The sequence below is a fragment of the Polypterus senegalus genome, chromosome 18, assembly GCF_016835505.1.
Source record: "Polypterus senegalus isolate Bchr_013 chromosome 18, ASM1683550v1, whole genome shotgun sequence".
NCBI lineage: Eukaryota > Metazoa > Chordata > Cladistia > Polypteriformes > Polypteridae > Polypterus > Polypterus senegalus.
In genome coordinates this window covers 79,857,324-79,883,043 of record NC_053171.1, presented here as the reverse complement: position 1 = coordinate 79,883,043, position 25,720 = coordinate 79,857,324, and the positions used below count along the sequence as shown (strand labels likewise).

At 39.1% G+C, this 25,720-nt stretch overlaps 1 protein-coding gene across 3 annotated transcripts in view; it reads right to left on the bottom strand.

Moving 5' to 3' along the window:
- Window positions 1–248: 248 nt before the first annotated feature.
- The window catches only part of daam1a (dishevelled associated activator of morphogenesis 1a), a 305,416-nt gene continuing 279,944 nt past the window's right edge, over window positions 249–25,720 (bottom strand). For all 3 annotated transcript variants that reach the window (XM_039741919.1, XM_039741918.1, XM_039741920.1), the window contains 4 exons: window positions 25,591–25,651; window positions 18,016–18,147; window positions 7,111–7,281; window positions 249–1,498 (listed from right to left, as the gene is read on the bottom strand). In XM_039741919.1, the coding sequence (XP_039597853.1) occupies window positions 1,289–1,498; window positions 7,111–7,281; window positions 18,016–18,147; window positions 25,591–25,651 (574 nt within the window). In that variant the 3' untranslated portion in view covers window positions 249–1,288. The remainder of the gene's footprint in view (window positions 1,499–7,110; window positions 7,282–18,015; window positions 18,148–25,590; window positions 25,652–25,720) is intronic.

The following is a 25,720-nucleotide window of genomic DNA, read 5'->3' as shown; positions in this document are numbered from 1 at the left end:
AGCCTTTATATTTTCAGTCTGCGCTCCTTATTTAAATGAAATGGAGTATAATAAATGAAACTGCCAATAAAGTTTTCTAAGACTCAAACTGATCTCCCAAATCAGATTGTACCTTTTAGGGGTTTACTGCTCAATTCAAAGCAACTCTTCCTCGGAGGCTTCCTTAATTGCAGGTGTCAAGGAAATACATTGGACTACATCTCTAGAAATGCTTAAAATAAAATAAATAAATACATAAAAACACAACATATTTGTCACACATTTATATTTCTTGCCAAGGTGAAAATATTTTTGTACTTCAAGTATTTATACAGCAGTTCTCCTTTGGGGTTCTCATTTAATGACATAACTCTTCAAAGTAACAAATGCAGGTTCAATTTACACATTAAAATCAAACATTCATTCCCTACACCATAAAACTCCCCCATAACTCCAACAATCCCCCCTCCCACAATCCCCCCTTCCTACCCACTCAACTGACCCAACAATGCTTCATGGAATGTCTTCTTCAGGCGCAGGAGGGCTCTTTGCAAACAAGTATTATAAAGCATGCCGCTTTTTATAATGTCCTTCGGCCCTAATACGTTCAGTGACAAAATTAAAGCTTTTCCACAGAAAAAAAAAAAACAAAAGAGAAATTGTGTCAAGGAAAGTTAGATAGTTTCTCAGAACACAAAAGCGTACATCATCCAATGAATAAGAAACGTGCCGTCCAAGAGAAAGGACTACTTGCTGGATGTGCATGGTTGGGTATCCTCTCCTCCCATGCAGAGAGTTAAAAGTGTTGTCAAGTCTAAAACTTGGTTAGCTATATAGATCCATATAGCATCCAAATATGACGCGCCAGCGCCACATTTTATCGGTTCACTCTGTTATTTAAAGAAAGCAAAAAAATGAGAAACTCCACATGGAAACCATGGGACTGCAAAACCTGGAATTCAGCCATTTACTCCATTATAGAAGAATGAAAACTTTGTCCACTTTCTTCATTGAAAGGATTGTTAATTGTTTTGTAGTCTGTTTCCAGACAGACACAAAGTTGTGCTTAAGCACCACAGCAAACCAGCTATCATTTTTTAATAATATTATTATTATTGTCAGCTGCTAGAGATGGAAGATATAAAATAGAAACTCAGTGGTAAAAGGAAGCAGCCACTTGGCAGTGTGACTAGCAAGACAGAAACTGAGGTTCCTAGCAATAGTAATGCAACGCTACATTATTACTTTTATACTGCAGGACGACTGTTTTTGTTTTTTTCGCCTTTTCTTTTTTGGAATGCTACAGATCTTAATAGTTGAGTTTTGTGACTGGTCGCTCTCTGCTGTTTTCTGTCACTTGACTGTTTATACGCTTCCGGTTGCGCTTTAGTTTGGAGAGGTCCTTGTCGAAAACTTCTCCTGATCTCAAGGCAGACACCAGGTCGTCAAATTCTCCACCTTCCTCTCCATTTTCCTTGGCTTTCCTGGCTTTGCGTTCCTTTTCTCTTTGCTCCCTCAGCTGTGAAGATAGAAACAGAATGATTGTCTTTAATTTTAATACAGCACTCAGGACTGATTTGTGACAGACGGTTATCAGCAAGAGTCAAAGGGAAGATCTACAGGATGGTAGTGAGACCAGCTATGTTATATGAGTTAGAGACGGGGGCACTGACAAAGAGACAGGAAGACAGAGCTGGAGATGGCAGAGTTGAGGAGACCCTGGAGAGGTGGAGATATGCTCTAGAGAGGACAGGAATGAAGGTCAGTAGGAACAAGACAGAATACATGTGTGTAAATGAGGAGGAGGTCAGGTATCACAGAGTATACGGTATCAACACTGAAGGGGCCTAAAAGGTAAGAAGCAGCTTGACAACAAGACACAACGACAAGAACACCTGCCTGCTCAACTAAAAGACCCGACCTCTGCTAATGTTAACCAACAACGGAGAACTCTTAGTCATGGTGGGCATATTTTATTTTTTAATACATGGAATCTCAGTGCGGTACCGATCGTGAAAGAGCTTGAGAAGGCAGAATACTAGAGGAATGAAACACATTATGTACTGTAACATGGAAGAGATACAAATGGCTGAACTCTGATTTAATAAAGCAATGAAGCTATTAGCCTGTGCTCCATGGCTGGTCATTACAAAAGCAAAAAATCTTACTACTAGCTCACTAATTTAGCTCAACATCTTTTATTCTTGTTTGTCCTATTAAAATATTTAAAGACTTCCAGTCTACAATTGGAAATAGCGAAGCCCCCATATGATACACATTGACGGTTTACTATATGAAAAATTTATCTCAGATCTGCGCACAAACATGAGGAATGAGAAACATTGCTCCAGCTAAATGGTGTATTTAATGGGACTACAATAAATTATATAATTGCATTTAACTGGCATTAAAAAACAAAAAAAAAACAACTACTGCATCTTTTAGTATACGTAGAATAATAAATCAACCTATATGTGTGTTTGTGTGTTCAAAAATAAACAAAAGTTTGATCTAAGGACAGAAGCTATGGAGGAATGGAGATAAGGAGAACTTCAAGAAGGAGGTTTTCAGATGCTGTCAGAAACTGAAAGGGTAAATTAATTTAAATAAGTTGTTCCTATGTGGCAGCAGATAGTGGATTAAACAAAGATGAACACTACAGAATTCAGTCAAGTTATACCAACTGGTCTTATGATGAAGGGACGACTGCAAGATGGTAGTCAGACCAGTGGTGATCTATGAAGCTGAAACATGGCCCCTGAAGATAACCCAAGAGAGAAAGCTAAATGTAGTAGGCATGAGGTTGTTGAGGTGGATGTGTGGCGATACAAAAATGAATAAGATCATAAAAGTAAAAGGAAAACAGCAAAAATTATGGAAATCTTTAAGAAGATCCAAGAGAAAAAGGCTGCAATGGTATGGTCATGTTATGAGAAGAGATGACAACTAGGTAGTGATTAGATTGAATGTTTAGGGAAGAAGAAGAAGTGGTTGGACCAAAACAGAGGTGGATAGTTTAAGTAAAGACTTGAAAGAGAATGGATTAAATGGGAACAAGTGTAAAGATCGAAGAGTGTAAAGGTAAGTCAAAAATAGTGACCCCATATGAAAATACAAATAGCTAAGGGGGGACAAGAAGAAGAAGCATGTTTGTATGTGCTTGTCTGGAATGTAAATCCACACCCCTAAATGTGCCTCCACCAAATTCTGCACAAATTGCCCATTTATACAGAGAAAGACCATGGCATATGTTTCATTTTGAAAGTTAGTTTTTGCTCCCACTTCAGGCAGTGATGAGAACTAACGCAAGTAATGAAAAAATGACACTTTTTTTTTTACTTCTAATAAGAAGTGCAACATTTATTTGGAATATTTGATTATATGATTTGAGTATGATGACCAAAGTCACACTGGTAACATTTTATTAAGAAACCAAACTCTATATATACAAGGTACAGTGCAATTTGGTACAATCCTAATGACGCACTCAGATCTCATTCCGGGTGGTTCGCAGTGAGCTGTAATCAATGCATGTTCCCAACCTCTCTCGTGATTTCTATTAAAATTAAATAGGCTGTAAATCATGAAAATCATTTGGATTAATATATTGTACAAAAGAGAAACCCCGCCATTTACATCTTTTCTTCAAAGACCCCACTGCCCATTATGGGTAATGCAAAGGTGTTAGAGACTTTGCCCAATAACTGATATATGACGATGATGTACATATTTACCCTTTTCTGATTTCCTCTAGTATTACTATTTTTTACCTTAAAATGCCTCCAGGTCATCACCCCAAATTAAATATTGCATGAAGAGCTCCCAAGTGATCAAATAACTGTGAAAAGGTAAGAGCCCCCCTCACATTTAAATGCTTTGCTACCCCCTTATATATTTCATAATTACTTTTTCACATTATATGTAGAGGACGTTTAGCCCACTCATCCTATCTGCTTTTATTCAGAAACAGCACACTGTTTTAAAGCATGAGCTGCTCATTTCAGGGCCTACTAAAACATTGTTACTGGCGCGGCATTTTGAGCTGGCCACTCTAAACATGAATTTAAATCAGACATATTGGGATCAATGACTTCCAGAAAGGTACATTTTTGTATCATCTGTCCATAAAGCATTCTTGAAAAAGGACTGGGGGACTATCACAGCAAATGATAGACAAGCATTTATGTTCGTCTACGTTAGCAGTGTTTTCTGCCCTGTTATTATTTAATGAAGCTCATTTTTTCCCCAGTGACTGTGAGGTCATGAACACTGACCTTTTCTAAGATAAGAGAAACCTGCAGTTCTTTTGACATTTTTTTTAGAATTCTTTGCAACGTCCAGCACAATTTTACGTTGCATGCTTGGGATAATGTTTCCCACTTCTGGAATGACTCGGCACTGTTTCAAGTAATCTCGATCTGGAGATTATGCCTCTACCTTTAGTTTGGTGGAGTCACAGAGCCTTAAAGGTAACTTTACAGCCCTTTCCAGACTGACAGATATCAAGAACTTTTCTCCTGATTATGGCATTACAGGCTTGTCAAATCTTTGTGCTGGCAAATTGACTCTGATGGCAAATCGAAATAAGAAAAGCTTATATTGAGCAGGGCTGGCTGGCATCATGCTGTTCATCTGGTCTAAATACTCAAATTCTCTCTTGTAAAGTGTCAACTCTTATTTGTTTCCATTTGAATACATATATTTCTCAAAATATACATAAAATGTATTATTTATTGTTCACTGATCTATTATTAGATTTTTTGATAGGACTGAAATCGTTCAGTTTTGAAGTGTGCTATAATAGAATAGATCAGGATGGGGGACTCACATTTTCATGGTACACACTAACTTTACTAGTACTGTACTAAGTTAGTAAACAAATATGAATAAACAGAAAGTCAGAATCAAAAACATCTTAGACAAATACTGTCTAAGATGTGCCAGTGTCCCAGTCTAAACTGACCAATGGCATCAAGCACCTGCTTCACATGTTCTTTCAATGTCCTACAATATTATATTGTGTGTATATCTCATGTCTAGCCTTGGATTTAAAATAACTCCTAATGCGTTAACAGACTGGCTCGAGTTATCCTAAACCACATTACTTACACAAAGACTAACTTTGCTTAACTGGAAGAATGACAACCCACCTTCTGTAATTCAGTGGGAAAGTGATGTTCTGTATTATCTCAAATTGGAAATAATCAAATTTTCTGGACAATGGTCCATTTTGAATTTTCTTCAGAACTCTGCAGGAACTTTATAATGTAATTCTTTTTTATTTTAGATTTATTTTAAGTAAATAAAGACAAAATGACAGGAGATTAGCAACAAACAACTGCAACACAGAAAGGAACACAACCTTCCTTATCCCACCCTCTCCAAGCTTGAGCCAAGGGATAAGTATTCTGGGAAAATTCAGTCACTAGAGAAGATGAGACGAGAGTTATGGAATCATGAATAAGCAAAGATTGTAAAAAAAGAAAAAAGCAAGCAACAGCTGACAGAAAAACAAAGTCAAAGCTTTATAGCAAACTAAGATTTACAGAAATGAGCAGAAGGCAGTTGCTTTGTTGGAGGCACCATTAATCTGTGCTGCAGAGAATTCAAGATGTATTAACTTTTAGAATGAGGACTACCAGTTGAGTACAGTAACAAGCTTAGGTGCCTTCCACAGAGAGGCATGAACTGATTTGGCTGCTAGGGTAATAAGACAGAATAATTTATGTTCAGAAGATTTAAGCAAAACCACAGAGAGCTTTAAAAGAAGAATGATTTGAGACAACAGCCAAATATCTAAAGAAAGAAAAGAAAATAGTAGGTGACACACTTACTGTATGTGGTTCGAAAGGGGAAAAGATGTTTGGGAAAAAACTGTCAGGTAAACCAAGGGGACATAATTGATACAGACGATCAGTAGTGAGGCTCATCAGGTGGTGCTTTTTGGGAAACAGGATAAATTATATGAAGACTTCTGAATCAGGTGTGCTGATAAGCTTGGATTTCTAGAGCAAAACCTTACACCGGAGAAAATGGGGTGCCATGAGAGGGGTGAAAAGAGAGGAAAAAGGTCTCTGGACCAGAGAGAAATCAAAAGCAGGGGTTTGTAAGATGCTTTACAAAGTAAAGAGTGCAGGGTAGAGATGTGTTTTTTTCTTGAGAAACAAAGGACAAAATGGAGAGTAAATTGAGTGGTTTGGTAGAGGGGTGATTAGAGAAATCCCCCATGTTCTGAGCACTGTTAGCAGTTATAGGTAGAAAAAGAAAGCAGAACAAGGGAAATTAAAATGAGCCTGTGAAGGCTGAAACGTCAAAGGACCCAAATTATTTAACAAGTCCACAGTACACTGATTCCTATACTCTGCCAAGGAGGATTGTAAAATAAGGGAAAGAATAAATACATAAATAAATAAATAAATAAATAAAAAGGCAGCTTTTCCACAGATGTTGATGGCATATGACAAGATAGGCCCCAAGGTCAGGCGGCAATGCACCCGCACTCGATCAATACATAAGGTTTATTTTCTTGTTATTCCACAGCAACCTTCAGGGACTTCGCCAGATTGCTGTTTAGTAGGATGAGGAATTGGCAGCATATAGTTAATAAAATGAAAATGGGGTACAATGATCATTTTTAATTATGGCAAAATGAGATTGGAAAAGTAAAAAAAAAAAAAAAAGTTTGAACCAATTGTTAAAGGAGTCTCTCAAATCTGCAAAGATAGTGATTAGAAGACATACCTTAGACTGAGGTAGCAATATTAATTCCCCAATATCTTAAGACAACTAGATATAGGGATGACGCACGACAAGGAGACTTGATGGCACATTCCATTAAGAGACAAGGGAGAAGACTTACACCAAATGATATTGTAACTAGAAAAGGCTTCAAAAGACCTGAATAGTTCCAGCAAGCAAGGGATACCGGACAGAGCATTGCCTCAACAGAGAAGATCAAAGGCATATAAGGATATTTATATTATATTACTGGAATCTGAAACTGTAATGGGAGTTATCTTCATAATGTGTGAATGATTCAATGGTGGATACCTGTAGAACATAAGAAAAAGTGGTGCTTATACCCACTGCATATAGGATTAATTTTTGGACCACAAAATTATCATGACCAACCTGAGCTTCCATGCGGGCTCTACGTTCTTCTTCTTCTTTCTTCCTCCGCATATTTTCATTTTCCCTCTTAGCATCGCCGAATGACTGCAGGAATTGATCGAAGATGCCAAAAAACTCATCTGGCTGCATTTTCATTGCATCCTCTCCAAAGTATTTTACAGCTTTTTGGAACTGAAATAAATCAAAATATGCCATTAATATATAACAAATGACCCCATAAAATAAACATGCAAAGTTGGGAGGGTTACCTAAATGAGTCACTGACAAAAGGTGAAAGGGCCCAGACAGGGTTAAGGATGGCTAATACTGTAAGAACTCTATACTGGGAGGTGGAGTTGGATGGTGTGTCTCCCATGTTCAACCACCTGTGATTAACCTTGACTGTTGTGGATTCAGGTGAAAAAGGCATGGACTAGCATTCCAGAGGAGGACACTCATCATCTACATGTGCAGCTCTGTACTGCAGCACAGACAGGTTACACGCAGAATTAATGGGAGTAAGCTGTAACATGTGGCCCTGTATATACGAAATAAACCATGTTGTATCCAGTTGCGTTTATAATCATGTTCTAAACACAGTCAGATGATGCTCCTATCCAAATCACAGCCATACTGGGTGCTCCTTTCTAAATTTCCACTAGTAATTCTCACACACACACACACACACACACACACACACACAATATACAACCCTATGAAGTATGCAAGAACATTTCATCACTGGATCTTCTATCATACCATCCATCCATCCATTATCCAACCCGCTACATCCCAACTACAAAGTCACAGGGGTCTGCTGGAGCCAATCCCAGCCAACACAGGGCGCAAGGAAGGAAACAAACCCCGGGCAGGGAGCCAGCCCACCACAGATCATACCAACGTAAAACTATAAAATGATAGTAATAAACAAGCAGTAAACACTAACATTCCACAAATGAATCACTGTATGGCAACTATGATCCTAATGCTTCAAGGTGCTGATGCTATCCCACTGCAACACCACCAAATAAGGATACACAAGAAGGTGGTAGGGCCTATAGTTGTATACCTACTGCTGCTCGTTATATCTTTTTCGGGTGTAAAAGGGGGACACACCCACCCTGCACCCCAGACACATCTCTGCATGGATAAAGGGAGTCTTCTTTCTGTCTCTCATTGGAGAAAAAAAACATGGTTGTTGGAAAAGGTCACAATCTGGTAGGCTTGGACTGAATGGCCGTCTCAGCCCCTCCTGACATTTACATTGGCAATCATGTCTCTTTGGTTCTGCTCCAGATTGAACATGCTGTCATGTTTCAAGCTCAGTGTGATAAACAGTAACATTCACAAACTTATAGCAGACAAGTTTATCTGTGTTGGGACCCATTCCCTTTTACAGACTCGGCTATGCAGTATTTTTGTTTTCTTTTTCCCCTCCCTTAGACTGAAAAAACTAACAAAACCAGTGGCAAAAATTACCTGAAAAGATGGAAAAAGTGAGGGGCTAATTTGTGGACTGGCAGCGATTTTGGTAGGAAAATAAAGAATTCTCAGAAAGTGAATGCAAAACAATATTTAACTGGTTGACAAAAAAAATATTCTGAATGCTGAGGAGTAGACTATGGATATTATTGTAGGGCATAAATTAGTGAGGTAGCTAGCACAAAAAAATATTGTACATACATACATATACTTGAATATGGAATATCTTTACTTATACAGGTAAAATTCCATTACAATGAATATCTTTACAACAAAATTTTCATTACAATAGTATTTTTACGGTCCCAACAGTTTCCCCATATGACACAAGTCTAAAGGAATCTCATTACTACGAAATAAATTCAGCAGATACTTTCATTACAATGTAGTGCCCAAAAGACCTTGAAATGCCTGAATGAATCATCCACACAGCAGTTAGTTCTGTGGTCGCAGCTCAGTTGTGCACAACGATCCCTAAACAGAAACACTGTAAAAATTTTTTTCTTTCTTCGAACTTTGCTTGTACTGTTTTATTTATTTTTTTTTTGCTATTTTGTTTTTGGTGGTTTTCAGTGATACCTTTTGCTTATTGCTCATCAACATTTGAAAAATATCCATTGGAATTTAACTCATTGTCACTCTCCTATAGAAACAGCAGAAATGAAGAAAAAAAAAAAAAAAAAGTTCATATTAGAAAAAGAAACCTTTAAATCTTTGCAGCTCTTGATTGCGGCAAAAAGAAAAAAAGACGTTATCAGTGAATTCGGAATTTAGCCATCGACACTGTCAACTTTCTTCAAAGGCCGAGCAAAAAAAAGAAGAAAAGTCTCAGGTTGCAAATGTATGCGAACTACTGCATTTGAAGACATTGAAAAAGCAGTTTTTAATGTGGTTCAGGGATGCTCGTTCAAGAAACATTCCTGTTAATGCAGCACTCATTCAAGAAAATGTGAGGTTTTTAAACTCTCTTGGGACCTCCATCAACTGGACAACACAACAAAGAACGTCCTAAAGTGTGATCACTGCATCTGAGGTAGACTGTTTATCCATTGCCGGATCAACAGTAGGATCACAGCTACTTCCCGTTTCAAGCTGAATAAAGCTGGTTTTGCTAAAGTACTAAGTCTAAGCCTCGTGTTTTGGGGTGCAAGACAGGGATTTATAGCGTGACCACGATCTTTTAGGATTTGCTTCTGTGTCGCATCACTGCAGCGCTGCCCACAGCATGCTTCCGGATTTAGATAATGTTCGCGTTGAATTCCTCCCACCCAATTGAACAGGAGTGCTTCAGCCATTGGATTTGGGCATCATTCGCACCCTGAAAGTGTATTATCGCAAGGAAATTCTGAGAAACATTCTCATCAGTATAACTTGTAGACAGGAGGAGATTAAAATGAACACGAAAGAATCTATTGAAATGATTGCAAACGCCTGGACACAAGTTAAAGAAAGCACTATAGTGGCAAATACAGAATCTCATTACAACACAATTTTCATTACAACAAAATATTTTTTAAGTCCCTGGCAGTTCATTGTAACGGAATTGTACCTGTATTTTATTGCTACTTTCTAGTGTATTTTAGCACATATAAGGTGGAAGGCCTTAAAAAGGCCTAGATTTGTGTCTACCAGTGTGATTTTCTTAAAAAAAAAGACAATTAGAAAATAGATGGAAGATTACAAAATCTAAGGTTTTTTAACTTATTTTAGATCAGACAGGTAAGAAATCAAGATTCTACAACTGAATATTGTGAAACTAATAAAGGTACAATTTTAACTACAAGAGAAGTAAAAAAGTTATGGAAAAAAGGCCCAGTGGCACACATTCTATATTTAGTTTTTAGAAGAAGACTGCCAAATGTTTTTAATTCAAATAAAAGTTCAAAGTGAGCCAGGCTTTGTGAGCCTCCTAAATTCTGTCAGACTGACCAAGGCTGAGCAAAGAATGACTGATGGAAATTACAGGATTCCATTCAGACACACATTAACATTTCACTAACACTGTCCACTTAATTAAGACCAACATGGATGTTAAAGCCCTCTTCACACGTCAGGAAAAACCTCTGCAATTACCTAATCTGTCTGTTCTGAGGGACGAAGGGGGGTGCGGAGGCCAAACTGAAAAAGAAGTGCTGTTACATTTGAGCTAAAAGAGCTCTCCTGCGTGAACATGATGATATTCATATGGATTGTTTATACCATAAATAGAAGACAAATGAACAGGATCAAACACAAGGAAGCTACATACTGTAGTTTAGAGGCACCACAAGCATAAAACGTGCAGTAAACCTTGACTGGAGAGGAGGAACTCTTACTTTCAATGTCTCTTTGATGTCACGTAAATTTATCATTGCCATATGGAGGCAATATTAAAACCAAATGTGTTTTAGCTTTTTTTTTTTGCAACTCCCATAGGAAGCGTAGGGATTTTATTTAGCTGAACTATTAAATGGCGCATAATTTAACAAGTACTGTTTTCACTCCCCAAGCCTAGTTTCCATAGTCCAATCTAACAGCCTGTAGTTTGATCCAGGTAGAGGGAAGCACGTGTGTCACAAAGGTTAGTGATATAAACAAGAAAATGTAGACACTGAAACTGCAGACTAATCTTGGATTGAAGCTGTATTTGAATCAAAGTCACCTGAGACGTTTTCCATGTTCTGTTCATTCCTACAGTGCCATCCAGTGAACTGTGAGAACATTCTGAACTCACTTCCATAATCTGAATCAGGCCATCAGAATATTTAGAAAAACAACCAGATTGGTAAGGAGACAGGGGGGGGGTTAGGGATTCAAATCGTACCACTGGCCCACCATTTACTCCTACTTGCACTCAGACCATTTGAAGTGGCTGGTTTCATGGAGTCTAGAGCACCCTGGAAATACATAAATGTACACACTTCCTTCATGGCCTAGAGAATGTGTTTGTGCTTCAGATAAAGACAGTTCCTTTTTAAACGTTAACTGCTTATTTCTTCAAAACATGAAAAAAAGTTCTCAAACTGAAAGCTTCAATTGTTTTCTTCTATGATAATAACCATTTCTAAGAAGGGTCAGGCTGGCAGGCAACCAGCAATTACAAAAACAGCTACCATCTGACAGTTTAAGGGATTCTCAAACACAGCCTCTGGGACCCTTGTGCAAATGTGTGTGTTAATGAAGCACATAACACTCTCAAAGCTACTGAATCTAATCCAGGGTCCTGAGGGGCCAAAGCTTCTCCACCATCGACAGACTCAAGGCAGGAACCAATCATGGATTGAGGGAGTCCATCACAGAGCCCACCCACACTCTGACTCACAAGGAACCAATTTAGAATTACTAATTAACCCAACATAGACATGTCAGGGATGTGGGAGGAAAACCAAAGTTGGGGAGACTGAAGACTCTCCACACAGGCAGATGAATGGACACAGGATTCATACCCTGAACACTGAAGCCATGTGGCAGCAGAGCAAAGCACGGTACCACCATGTTTACCACTTGTTAAAACATTAATTAAAAATGAAAAACTCCATTACTTTTCAGTGCTGTGTTCATATCCACAGCACTTTGAGGTTTACCAGTATCTTTACAAAGTATTTAGACCCCTTCACTTTTTTTACATTTCGTTATGTTGCAGCCTTGTGGTAAAACCATTGAAATTATTTTTCCCCCACATCAAGCAACACTCAATACCCTGGAATGACATAGAAAAACTGGAGTTTAGAAATTTTTGAAAATCGCGGATTTTAAATGTAAGCATATCTAAATATACAGTGGTGTGAAAAACTATTTGCCCCCTTCCTGATTTCTTATTCTTTTGCATGTTTGTCACACAAAATGTTTCTGATCATCAAACACATTTAACCATTAGTCAAATATAACACAAGTAAACACAAAATGCAGTTTTTAAATGATGGTTTTTATTATTTAGGGAGAAAAAAATCCAAACCTACATGGCCCTGTGTGAAAAAGTAATTGCTCCTTGTTAAAAATACCCTAACTGTGGTGTATCACACCTGAGTTCAATTTCCGTAGCCCCCCCAGGCCTGATTACTGCCACACCTGTTTCAATCAAGAAATCACTTAAATAGGAGCTGCCTGACACAGAGAAGTAGACCAAAAGCACCTCAAAAGCTAGACATCATGCCAAGATCCAAAGAAATTCAGGAACAAATGAGAACAGAAGTAATTGAGATCTATCAGTCTGGTAAAGGTTATAAAGCCATTTCTAAAGCTTTGGGACTCCAGTGAACCACAGTGAGAGCCATTATCCATAAATGGCAAAAACATGGAACAGTGGTGAACCTTCCCAGGAGTGGCCGGCCGACCAAAATTACCCCAAGAGCGCAGAGACGACTCATTCGAGAGATCACAAAAGACCCCAGGACAACGTCTAAAGAACTGCAGGCCTCACTTGCCTCAATTAAGGTCAGTGTTCACGACTCCACCATAAGAAAGACACTGGGCAAAAACGGCCTGCATGGCAGATTTCCAAGACGCAAAACCACTGTCAAGCAAAAGAACATTAGGGCTCGTCTCAATTTTGCTAAGAAACATCTCAATGATTGCCAAGACTTTTGGCAAAATACCTTGTGGACTGAGGAGACAAAAGTTGAACTTTTTGGAAGGCAAATGTCCCGTACATCTGGCGTAAAAGGAACACAGCATTTCAGAAAAAGAACATCATACCAACAGTAAAATATGGTGGTGGTAGTGTGGTCTGGGGTTATTTTGCTGCTTCAGGACCTGGAAGGCTTGCTGTGATAGATGGAACCATGAATTCTACTGTCTACCAAAAAATCCTGAAGGAGAATGTCCGGCCATCTGTTCGTCAACTCAAGCTGAAGCGATCTTGGGTGCTGCAACAGGACAATGACCCAAAACACACCAGCAAATCCACCTCTGAATGGCTGAAGAAAAACAAAATGAAGACTTTGGAGTGGCCTAGTCAAAGTCCTGACCTGAATCCAATTGAGATGCTATGGCATGACCTTAAAAAGGCGGTTCATGCTAGAAAACCCTCAAATAAAGCTGAATTACAACAATTCTGCAAAGATGAGTGGGCCAGAATTCTGTAAAAGACTCATTGCAAGTTATCGCAAACGCTTGATTGCAGTTATTGCTGCTAAGGGTGGCCCAACCAGTTATTAGGTTCAGGGGGCAATTACTTTTTCACACAGGGCCATGTAGGTTTGGATTTTTTCTCCCTAAATAATAAAACCATCATTTAAAAACTGCATTTTGTGTTTACTTGTGTTATATTTGACTAATGGTTAAATGTGTTTGATGATCAGAAACATTTTGTGTGACAAACATGCAAAAGAATAAGAAATCAGGAAGGGGGCAAATAGTTTTTCACACCACTGTATATCACGGATTTTTCGCTGGTTCGCGGATTTCGGTGGACAATGGGTCTTTTAATTTAAAGTACTGTACATGCTTCCTCAGTTTGTTTGCCCAGTTGATTTCATACAAGGGATGCTATTGGTGGATGGCTGAGAAGCTACCCAATCAGAGCATGTATTACGTATTAAGTAAAACTCCTCAATGATATACAATGTGCTTCCCGAGCGGTGCTTGATTGTTTGCTTTTCTCTCTCTTTCTCTGACATTCTCTGCGCCTGACGGAGGAAGTGTGAGCAGAGGGGCTGTTTGCTTAGAGGATACGGACGCTCCTCTAAAAAATGCTGAAAGACTACCTTCACATTGCTCCCTTCTTTGCGGCTGCTTTATCGCGGTGCACATACTTAAAAGCCCAACAGCACGTATTGATTTTTTTGATTGTTTGTTTTTCTGTCACGCTCTCTCTATCTGTCTGACATTCTCTGCTCCTGACGCGCACTCCTTTGAAGAGAAGATACGTTTGCATTCTTTTAATTGTGAGAAAGAACTGCCATCTATGTGTTGTCATGGAGCACAGTTTAAACTTTTGTCTAAAGGGTGATATTTCATGTCTAGAGGGCTCTAATAATGTTAACAGTGTGGGAGAGTTTATAAGGGCTTAAAATATATAAAAATAAACATACAAACATATTGTTTCTACTTTGCGGATTTTCACCTATCACGGGGGGTTCTGGAACACAACCCCCCAATCGAGGAGGGATTACTGTATATATATATATATATATATATATATATATATATATATATATATATATATATATATATATATATATTATATATATATATATATATATATATATATATATATATATATATATATAATTAGATCCTTTGGCATGCCATTATAGGCTGGAGTCTTCTTTGGTATCAAACAACTGATTTTGCAAATTTGGATTTGAGGATTTTCACCCATTGTTTTCCAAAGGTCCATCTGTCAGGTTGGATGGAGATCATCTGTGGAGCGCTATCTTCATGTCTCTCCAGAGATATTTAATTCGGTTCTTGTCTGGGCAACTAATAGACACTCAGAGAGTTGACTCTAAGCCACTCCTGTATTGTCCTTGCATTGTACACTGTTCTACTAGTTGATGAGCCTCTAGGCCCATTCTGTGGACCAAAGCACTCTGGAGGAGGTTTTCATTAGGGATATCTCAACATTCCCTCAACCCTGTCTAGTCTCTCAGTCCCTGTCCTTGAAAAACAACTCCACAACAAAATGCTGCCACCACCGTTCTTCACCATTGGACTGGCATTGCGCAGGAAGTGAGCAGTAACTTGCTTCTTCCAGATATGACACTTAGTGGTGTAGCATAACAGTTCAATCTTGGTTTCATGAGAATAGAGAATCTTGTTTCTTGCAGTCTCCAGGAATCGTTTAGGTGCCTTTTTGTCAACTCTAATTGGGCTTAGAGTATTGAACTTTTTAGTGAACTCCTGCCATGGTAGTTGTTTTTTGGTAAGTTTTGATTTGGTGGAACTAAGCCAGAGTGACCACCCGATTCTTGGTCGCCACTCTTACCAAGGCCTTTTACAGACAGGTATTTTTTCGTCCTAATCATATCCAATCAAATGACACCAAACAAGGTGTAGAAACATATCATTGACAATCAATAGAATAGGATGCACCGGAGTAAGATTTCAAGTGTCATAGAAAAGGGTCTGAATGCTTTTGAGTTTTTCTTTTTTAACTTACATTTGCAAAAAGTCCTAAAATCCTGCTATTACTTTGTCATTCTGGGGTATTGAGTGTTACTTGATGAGGTGGAAAAATTGATTTAAGCGCAAGGCTGCAAGAAAACAAAATGTGAAAAAAAGTGAAAGGGTCTGAATATTTTCAGAAGGTAGTGTATATACTAAATTACTTAATGTTTAAAAATATGCAAGACTGGATAAACCATACTTAACACTAAAACGAAACTTGTTACCAAGAGCGTGTAACTGAAGTGAGGAAAACCAGACTTCTTTTTTCCAGCATGTTATTGCTTTCTGAAGCTGAGAAACAGCCTTCACAGTGACCAAATAAACTCTTTAAAACGTCCGTCCATCATCTGACCAAATTAATTAAATTCAGAGTAGCAACATCGAGTACAAAGTGTTCTTTAAAGTGAGGACATATCAGGAGGAGTACACTGAATGGCATTCGCTTCAGCCGTACACTTGCCATCCTTTTTTTAGAAGGATGGTTGAAACAACAGACTTGCCTCCTACAGCAGTGTGTGCTTACTTGTTCAGATTTATTACCACGAGTACAAAGTAAAACCATAAAGTAAATTCGGAGAGCACATCCCAAATTCTTTCTTAATACACTCACAGACATATAACACCCTCTTAGCAAAAAAAAAAAAAAAATGCCAATCTCTGATAAAATATTTATCACAGCAAAGCTAGACTCTGGCATATTTTATATAGGGGTATGGTATTCAAAGAAATATTTAACAGCATTATTTTTCCTCACTTGGTGAAAGAGGTAGATTTTGCTTTACTGCAATGAGTAAGTATCAATACAGATAAACATCCATCCATCCATCCATTTCCTAACCCGCTGAATCCGAATAGGGTCACGGGGGTCTGCTGGAGCCAATCCCAGCCAACACAGGGCACAAGGCAGGAACCAATCCCGGGCAGGGTGCCAACCCACCGCAGGACACACACAAACACACCCACACACCAAGCACACACTAGGGCCAATTTAGAATCGCCAATCCACCTAACCTGCATGTCTTTGGATTGTGGGAGGAAACCGGAGCGCCTGGAGGAAACCCATGCAGACACGGGGAGAACATGCAAACTCCACGCAGGGAGGACCCGGGAAGTGAACCCGGGTCTCCTAACTGCGAGGCAGCAGCGCTACCACTGCGCCACCGTGGCGCCCACAGATAAACAGTGCTTGCATATTTTATTTTTTTTCCCCCAGACAACCTTAAGTTTTCAAGCTATTGAAAGGATTACTGGTGTTGAGATCAGGGTGGAAAGGTTTATTCCATTGTAGGAGAACAATCGGTTCAGACATTTTTCAGGGAAGAAAGATGGAGTTTCAAGGTAAGCAGCTATACTCAGTAATCATGGCAAAGTGCTGCCTGTTGATCAATAAGTGCAAACAAGAATTTCATTGTACTCTCTGCACGTGACATTACTGGCCTTATAAACCAATAATAGTTCCAGCGAATGGGAAAATACTGTGATTGTTTTAATCACTGACAGAGGGTATAATAATTTGACTCCTATTGGTAATTCGACAATGTGGAATGGCACTAACTGCATTAATATCCAACTAGACGCTCTTCAACATATAGGCAAATAAAGACAGCATTTTTATATCAAGTCACTGTAAATGGCGGGGTCGGTTTTAGACACAGGGAATTACCAAGCTTTGAGATTTTAGCATCTGCTGAAAGAGGTGCATGAAAACCCAGAACATTAAAAAAAAAAAAGATGGCCCACAGGTCTGCATAATAAAGGGACACTCCATCCAAAAAAGAAAATCATTGGATTTGTTACCTCACATTGTTCTCGGTGATTACTTTTTCATGGATTTCAGAAATAATGGGCTTCACTGAGGACCTAAGGAACTCATTTTTCTGGAAGCTAATTATTTATTTATTATACATGTTGTGAGGGGCAGGAAGTGTGAGACACTGGCTAAGGCTTGGACTTCCAATCCTGATGATGTGAGTTCAAACCCTGCAACTGACACTGTGTGACCATGAGCAAGTCACTTCACTTGTCTGTGCCCTAATGAGTAAAAAAAAAAAAAAAAGAAACAATCTATTTTATCTCGTATGTTGCAAGTCTCCTTGGATAAAGGCATTAGCCAAATAAGTAAATGAGAATTTATTTAACAATATTTCATCAAAAATTACAAGTGTTTGGGACGTTATGAACATATGACTGGGATACATGACATTTCAGTTATGCAACATGAGAAACATGACTGTCCCCATTGAACCTCACTGTAAAAGTTATTTTATTGTTGTTATTTTGTTCATTTTAGGGGATAGCATCTCTTAAGGGATGAGTGGGCAATCATCCAATAAATAATGAAAAAAAAGAACCTACCAGCTCCTTGGCTTCTGACAGGGAGTCTTCCACATCTGAAAAGCTAAAACTTGCCACAGTGATGAACTGGCTAACCACGGACACAAACTTGTCTCCAGATTGCTGGGTTTGACCCTTCTGGTATTCCAGCTCCTGTAAGACATGTATGAAAAGAAAATTGCTAAGCAAAAGGCAGCAAAAATACACTCCAGGTGAGCTGTTAATAAGACAGTAGGTCAAGACGTTCAGCTCTTAGCAAAGTATACAGCTGGGTTAAGGCCATCCAGCCAACACTGACTGCAGGCTAGAAAGCTGACATTTATGCCTCCATCCCAACCAGTGTAGAACTAGATGATCTTAACCTTAATACTAGTCTGTCAACTCCAAGTGGAAAAAAAAATTGTACAAAAACAAGGCCAAGGTACATGATCAATCTGTTACCCACATTGCTTTTGCATGGTTAGCATTGCAGTGAGCAGGTAAAAAGATTAAAAACAGCATATATACAATATTACAAATATACAGTATATGTATTACTACATCAAAAAACAATACAACTGCCCTTGTTAAATGCTGGCTTTGAAGTGGACTTGATGCTTTTAGTAACAGACATGAGTACAGAACGGTTTAACACAAAACAAACACACTGGGTGATTTTTGTATCTCTGACTGACTTCACAGCAGATCTTTGAACAACAGGAGGAATCCAAAAGAAATCAACACAAAGAACATGAAAACGGAGAACAGCATTCCTGCTGCATTGAACCACCCCAGGACATCCAAGAGCCACGAGGCAGAGATACAAGCCGGCATGCCAAACCTCGTGTGCTCAGGCTTCATTATCAAAAGTAGTATAGTAAATAAAGGCAGATTGCTAGACTGAAGGAATACCAGGCTAAAATAAAGTTGCAAATTTTCTTAAATTTAGTGTGAAATACATATTACTTACAGTACCACATTCATTTTCATACATTGCTGCACTCAGGGTTTTTGGCAAAGTAATCTTTTAATGAAATAATTTGTATTGTTGACCATAGCAAGCTAAATATGAATTATTTCTCTAACCTCTTTATTAAGTTTAAGGTTGTGGGCAGCCCATGCCTATCCTGGCAGCACTGAAATAAAAGTAAAAATCAAACCTGGACAGCAAACCAGGGCACCCACTTGCTCATGCTAGACCAAAATGTAGTCACCAATTAAACTTCCATGCAAAAGGACGAAGGTCAAAGTCTTTAGAGTCCTGGTGCTTCCTGTCTTGCTAAAAGAAAATCCGAACACATTTCTCCAGTTTTGATGTCACTACACTGGTTACCTGTGTCATTCAGGATTGACTTTAAAATACTGCTTATGGTTTATAAAGCCTTAAATAATCTGCTCCATCTTATATATCGGAATGCCTGACACGTTATATTCCAAATCGTAACCTTAGATCTTCAAATGAGTGTCTCCTTATAATTATAAAAGCTAAACTTAAAAGAAGTGGTGAGGCGGCCTTCTGCTGTTATGCACCCAAAATCTGGAATAGCCTGCCAATAGGAATTTGCCAGGCAAATACAGTAGAGCACTTTAAAACACCGCTGAAAACACATTACTTTAACATGGCCTTTTTATAACTTCACTTTATCTTAATCCTGATACTCTGTATGTTCAATTCATCATAATAACTATTCACAGTGGCTCCAAAATCCGTACTGACCCCAACTCTCTCTTCTGTTTCTTTTTCCGGTTTCTTTGTGGTGGCGGCCTGCGCCACCACCACCTACTCAAAGCATCATGATGCTCCAACATTGATGGACTGAAAGCAAGAAGTCTACGTGACCATCATCATCAGGTCCTTCCATGAAAACCCTAAATACAAAGAGGACTGTTTGATTTATGTTAGGTAGATTGCCCAGAGGGGACTGGGTGGTCTCGTGGTCTGGAACCCCTACAGATTTTATTTTTTTTCTCCAGCCTCTGGAGTTTTTTTTTTGTTTTTCTGTCCACCCTGGCCATCGGACCTTACTTATTCTATGTTAATTAATGTTGACTTATGTTTATTTTTTATTGTGTCTTCTATTTTTCTATTCTTCATTTTGTAAAGCACTTTGAGCTACATTTTTTTGTATGAAAATGTGCTATAGAAATAAATGTTGTTGTTGTTGTTGATTGATTCGATTGATATGGTTGCGAGACATGGACGCTATCCAGTGACCTGAGATGAAGACTGGACTCCTTTGGTGCTGTGTCTCTCCAGAAAATCCTTGGGTACTGTGTGTTTGACTTTGTGTCGAATGAGCGGTTGCTCATGGAGTCCCAAATGAGGCACATTACCTGCATTGTGAGGGAGCGTGAGTTACAGCACTACGGCCATGTGGTGCGTTTCCCAGAGGGTGACCTGGCTCGTAAGATCCTCATTTTTGGGGACCCTAGTGGCTGAACCAGGCCAAGGGGTCACCCAGGTAACACCTAGCTACGGCAGATAGAGGGTCATTTCCGGAGGGTGGGACTGGACCGCGTGTCTGCCTGGGGGGGTTGCAAACCGGGATCCAGAGTTGTTTTGCAGTGTAGTGGGGTGTGGGAACGCACTGTACCAGTTAATGCTCCCCAACTTGACTTGACTTGCACCCGTTTGTGAGGTGGGCTGGAAAGCACTGTGTTTGGAGAAAAACTCTGGAAGACATTCACTGCTAAAACTGACTACAAGGGTAAGAAAACCGGCCAGTTTTAGAGAATGCATTCTTTTAAAAAAGTGCATTTTAACTAGGCTTTGTATAATGTGCATACATGTCTGCTTAGAACACAGTATCGTGACGGAAAATAAATAAATAAATGAAGACCCTTAGGCCGGAGTTATACTTCACGTGACGCATGCTGCAGCGGACGCTCCTGCTACGCAAGCGTTGTAGTGTTCGTACTTACGCGCATACTTTACGTAAATCTGGAGGAATCTACCAGGTGGCAGTGCGAGATATTATCATGGTGAGAACATGTTCGGCTTCTCTGTGTTGTGAATTGCCTAGAACACTCATTAAATTCTGATGACACCTTACCGCAATATCTCTGAAAATTATGTTTATTGATTAAATCCATCAATACAGGGATGTGTCAATTCCAGCAAGCATTGGGAATGACTGAGAAACAATCCCTTGACGAGGTCTCAGCTCATCGCAAGGTGAATACAAGCACTTGCATACACTAGCGTCATTTTAGCGGCACCAAATCCCCAATCTGAATAACTTTGGAAGGAAACCGGAGCACAGTGTGGAATACAAGCAGGAAACACCAGCAACATAACTAACTTCCTGCGAGACAGCACTGCTATCACTCCACCACCGTGACACCCCCATGTGTGTAATTATTCCCCCCATGTGTGTAATTATTAACAGTATTCATTATTTAAACGAAATTACATGTAAAATGTAACATACACACTTTAATGCATTTCATCATGAAAGTGGTATCAAGTACAAATCTAAAGATTCTAAATGTGCAGAGAGTTGGAATATCATACATTTAATTTGTTCTGTGTGGCGATCTATTGCTGCTTGCCGCTACTGTCAGGTCCAAGAAGCTCATAGCGATTAAAAACTGGGATGACGTTTACGATGGTCTGCATTAATGATAAAGTAAACTACGAGGTTAAAGTGGACATTTCGAGATTAAAGCCGAAATATCCACTTTAATCACAAAATACACGTTTTCACCGTGTCCTTTATTTTTTTCTCAGTGGCTCAAATACAGCGCTATACATTATGTTGCTGTTGTGAAGTTGCAGAAAAAAAAGACGGCACAAAAGATGGTATATGAGACTTTTAAAATGTATCGTGTCATTACGATCGGGAATATGCGACGCTTGAATACAAAAGCATCACGAATGCATCTGTATGTCGGCATTTTGCTTCACCACTGTAGATAATAAACAGAGACACTGACGTCACGTTCCGACTTTTAGCACACTGCGCCCCCCAACTTTTTTTGCTGGTACTGCAACTCGCGCATGCGTCACGCTAATTTCTGAGGACCTGCTCAGAGGACACGTGAAATGAACGCTGGGAACACGTGGCAGCCATGATGCGGGCGGTACGCGTTCTGAGCGTGAAGTATAAACCGGCCCTAAAAAACCTCTGTGCCTTAAAGATATTCTTAAAATGTTTTGATACAAAGCCCTATGTTGCCTTTTCATATTTAAACAAATGATTATCATGAGCATCAATTGTGACATTCAGAATGGCTTCCTTAGAAAGAAATCAATATATTCCTTGTTTTTATTTTTATTTGGTTTTCTGTGAGCTGCTAGAGAGCTGCAAAGCTACTGCATCTTTGGTTTACTTTCTTCAAACGTCTAAGGAACTGGCTAGGCCAGCATTTTGCCCTCAGCACCTCCTATCAGTATCTGTTACCTAGTGAAGCTATTTGTGCTGCAGTCATATGATGCGGGGATGACCCAAGAAATTAAGTTGGGATCCTGCCCTGAGCATTTTGCTGAAGCTTTGGGCCTTGTGAAGGCCTCCAGACAAGCACTTTCTTTTTTATTACTTAAGCCAGCATCACAGGACATGACGTGTAGTTGGAAGGGATGCCAAACTTCACAACCGCATTGTTGATCTTGTCGCCTGAGAATGACAGATTACATACATGACTAGTGTGACTATAATTACTCAATGACATTTTCAAAGTATACAAGCTCACCCTTTTTCCTGACAGCCAATGAAGTGCTGCCGTTCATAGCCGGTGCAGTATAAATACTTTCCAGGCATGGCAAGTCCAGTTGCACAATTGCAATCTCACCCTTTTTTTTTGCATTATTTTTGCACTCTATCTTGGTATGGAAAACACAAGATATCAGACAGACGAGTCTCTCTTCTGTATCAGAGGTTCAAGACACCAGTTTTTCATATTTCTTGTAGCTTCATTATATGCATTGTACTACAGGGTGAGTGCTCACTGCTTGTCGGCTCTCACATGCACATAGCCCACCCATAGGATTCAGTAAACTTGTTTGATTTTATCTAAGTGACTGTTGGGCTGCCTGAACTGAGTCACCAAGGATGGCACACTACATGACTAAAGGCCACGGGAAGAGCGCTGCTACTGCCTCCGACCCCTTAAGATAGCATAAGTGAAAATGTTGTATAATGTGACAGGGTCTTTGATGTTTAGTGTTTTAGTCTGTTCTTTTTTTATTATTCTGCTTCAATCTAGTGTTGTGTTCTGAATTGTATGTTGCCGTTTTGTGTCTTTCGACCTCTGCCTTACTGACCCATGGTATATATTTGGACTATAATAAATATATTTTCTAACTAAACTCTTACAGCATTGAAACTGTCCTTTGCTTGCCCTGATCTGTACACCAACCAGCATTACTTTTCAGGGCGGTACACCAGATTATCCGTCTCAGTAGCCCGAGATGAAAGTGTGACAGGCTGGGTAACTATGTCACTCAGGGAGTGGTTTTATAAACACTGTAGTTTTCCAATTTGACAATGTAGCACTAACCAGCATGATAGACATTTATTTTTTTATTTACACAAGCTGAGAATAAAACACACACACAAAAAATGAATAAATAATTGAATAAGTACTAAATTGACCTAATGGAAGATGGTGTGCCTATACACTGTGTGCACAATTATTAGGCAAGTGAGTATTTTGACCATATCATCATTTTTATGCGTATATTCCAACTCCAAGCTGTATTAACTTGAATGCTTATTGGATTTAAGCACGTCAGGTGATGTGTATTTGTGTAATGAGGGAGGGTGTGGCCTAAGGAGATCAACACTCTATATCAAGGTGTGCAGAATTATTAGGCAGCTAGTTTTCCTCAGGCAAAATGGGCCAAAAAAGAGATTTAACTGACTCTGAAAAGTCAAAAATTGTAAAAAGTCTTTCAGAGGGATGCAGCACTTTTGGAATTGCTAAGATATTGGTGTGTGATCACAGAACCATCAAACATTTTGTTGCAAATAGTCAACAGGGTCGCAAGAAACGTGTTGAGAACAAAAGACGCAAATTAGCTGCCAAAGATTTGAGAAGAATCAAACGTGAAGCTACCAGGAACCCATTATCCTCCAGTACTTTCATATTCCAGAGCTGCAACCTACCTGGAGTGCCCAGAAGTACAAGGTGTTCAGTGCTCAAAGACATGGCCAAGGTAAGGAGGGCTGAAACCCAACCACCACTGAACAAGAAACATAAGTTGAAACGTCAAAACTGGGCCAAGAAATATCTGAAGACAGATTTTTTTCAAAGGTTTTATGGACCGATGAGATGAGAGTGACTCTTGATGGACCAGATGGATGGACCTGTGGATCAGTAATGGGCACAGAGCTCCACTCCAACGTGGAGGTGGGGTACTGGTATGAGCTGGTATTTTTAAAGATGAGCTAGTTGGACCTTTTTGCATTGAAGATGAACTCAAAATCAACTCCCAAACCTACTGCCAGTAGACATGGCCCCCCTTCCTCATCTGACCTAAACCCTATCGAGAACTTGTGGGCACTTCTTAAACGCTAGATTTACGGGGGAGAAAAACAATACACCTCTCTGAAGAGTGTCTGGGAGGCTGTAGTCACTGCTCCACAAAAAGCTGATCGTCAACAGATCAAGAAACTGACAGACTCCATGAATGGAAAGGCTTATGACTGTTATTGGAAAGAAGGGTGGCTATATTGGTCATTGATTGATTGATTGATTTTTTGAAATGTCAGAGATGTTTATTTGTAAATTTTGAGGTGTTTGTTTATTATTCTCACTATAACAGATGAAAAGAAACAAGTGAGATGAGAAAGTTTTCATTTTTCCTTTAGTTGCATAATAAATCTGCACACTAATAGTTGCCTAATAATTGTGCGCACATATGTATTCCCCTGATGATGTTCACACTCACATTTCCGTTGTGAAACATTCAGGTTTCAGGTTTATTAACATTTTGGATTGACTGATAGCACTGTGTTTGTTCCATATTAAAATTAATCCTCAAAAATACAACTTGCCTAATAATTCTGCACTCCCTGTATACTGTGTTGTGTTTTTCAGCCAGATGCTAATTTAAAAATTCTTTTAATGAAAATTCTTGACAAATCAGATTTCACAACACCCCACAGTAGAAAACATCCATAAAACGCAAATCAGGCTGTTAAATTCATATATGTTAACCACAGAGGCTGCAGTCTGTTATCTTAACACTCAGGCTTGAAATGAACCTATGTGATACCTTAAAAAGACATAACGCACGTCAATCTTTTCAAAAAACAGCCGCTGTACTGTATGCAGCTTTCATTGCTAGATATATGTGCGCAGGAATAGTTTGTGGAATTCCTTAAGCCGATAGTGCACTTTGAGGCCCAGTATGGATAATGGCCTTAAGTACACATCAGGAAGGAAGAAGGAAAGAGATCTAAAAAGCAACTCCCCCAACACTCCCTCAACCTCCACTTTCAAGGAAATTAGACAAAAGTGGCACCAGCTTGGGGTTTGACGCCCTGACTTCCTTCCCATCAAACACTTTTGTCTTTGTTTTTTTTTTTTTTACTTTATACAATGAAATGAACAGAAACAGTTTGAGGGTAGCTAACAGAAGGTTGAAAGTCTAGAAACAATGATCTTTCTTACATTTTCCACATTTTTCAGGCCGCTGCGCAGGTTGTTAATTTCCTTTTCCAGTTCAATAATGCTGAAAGATAAAATAATGAAATCATTAGCTTTGGATATATTACAAAAGCACAACAATGTACTATACAGA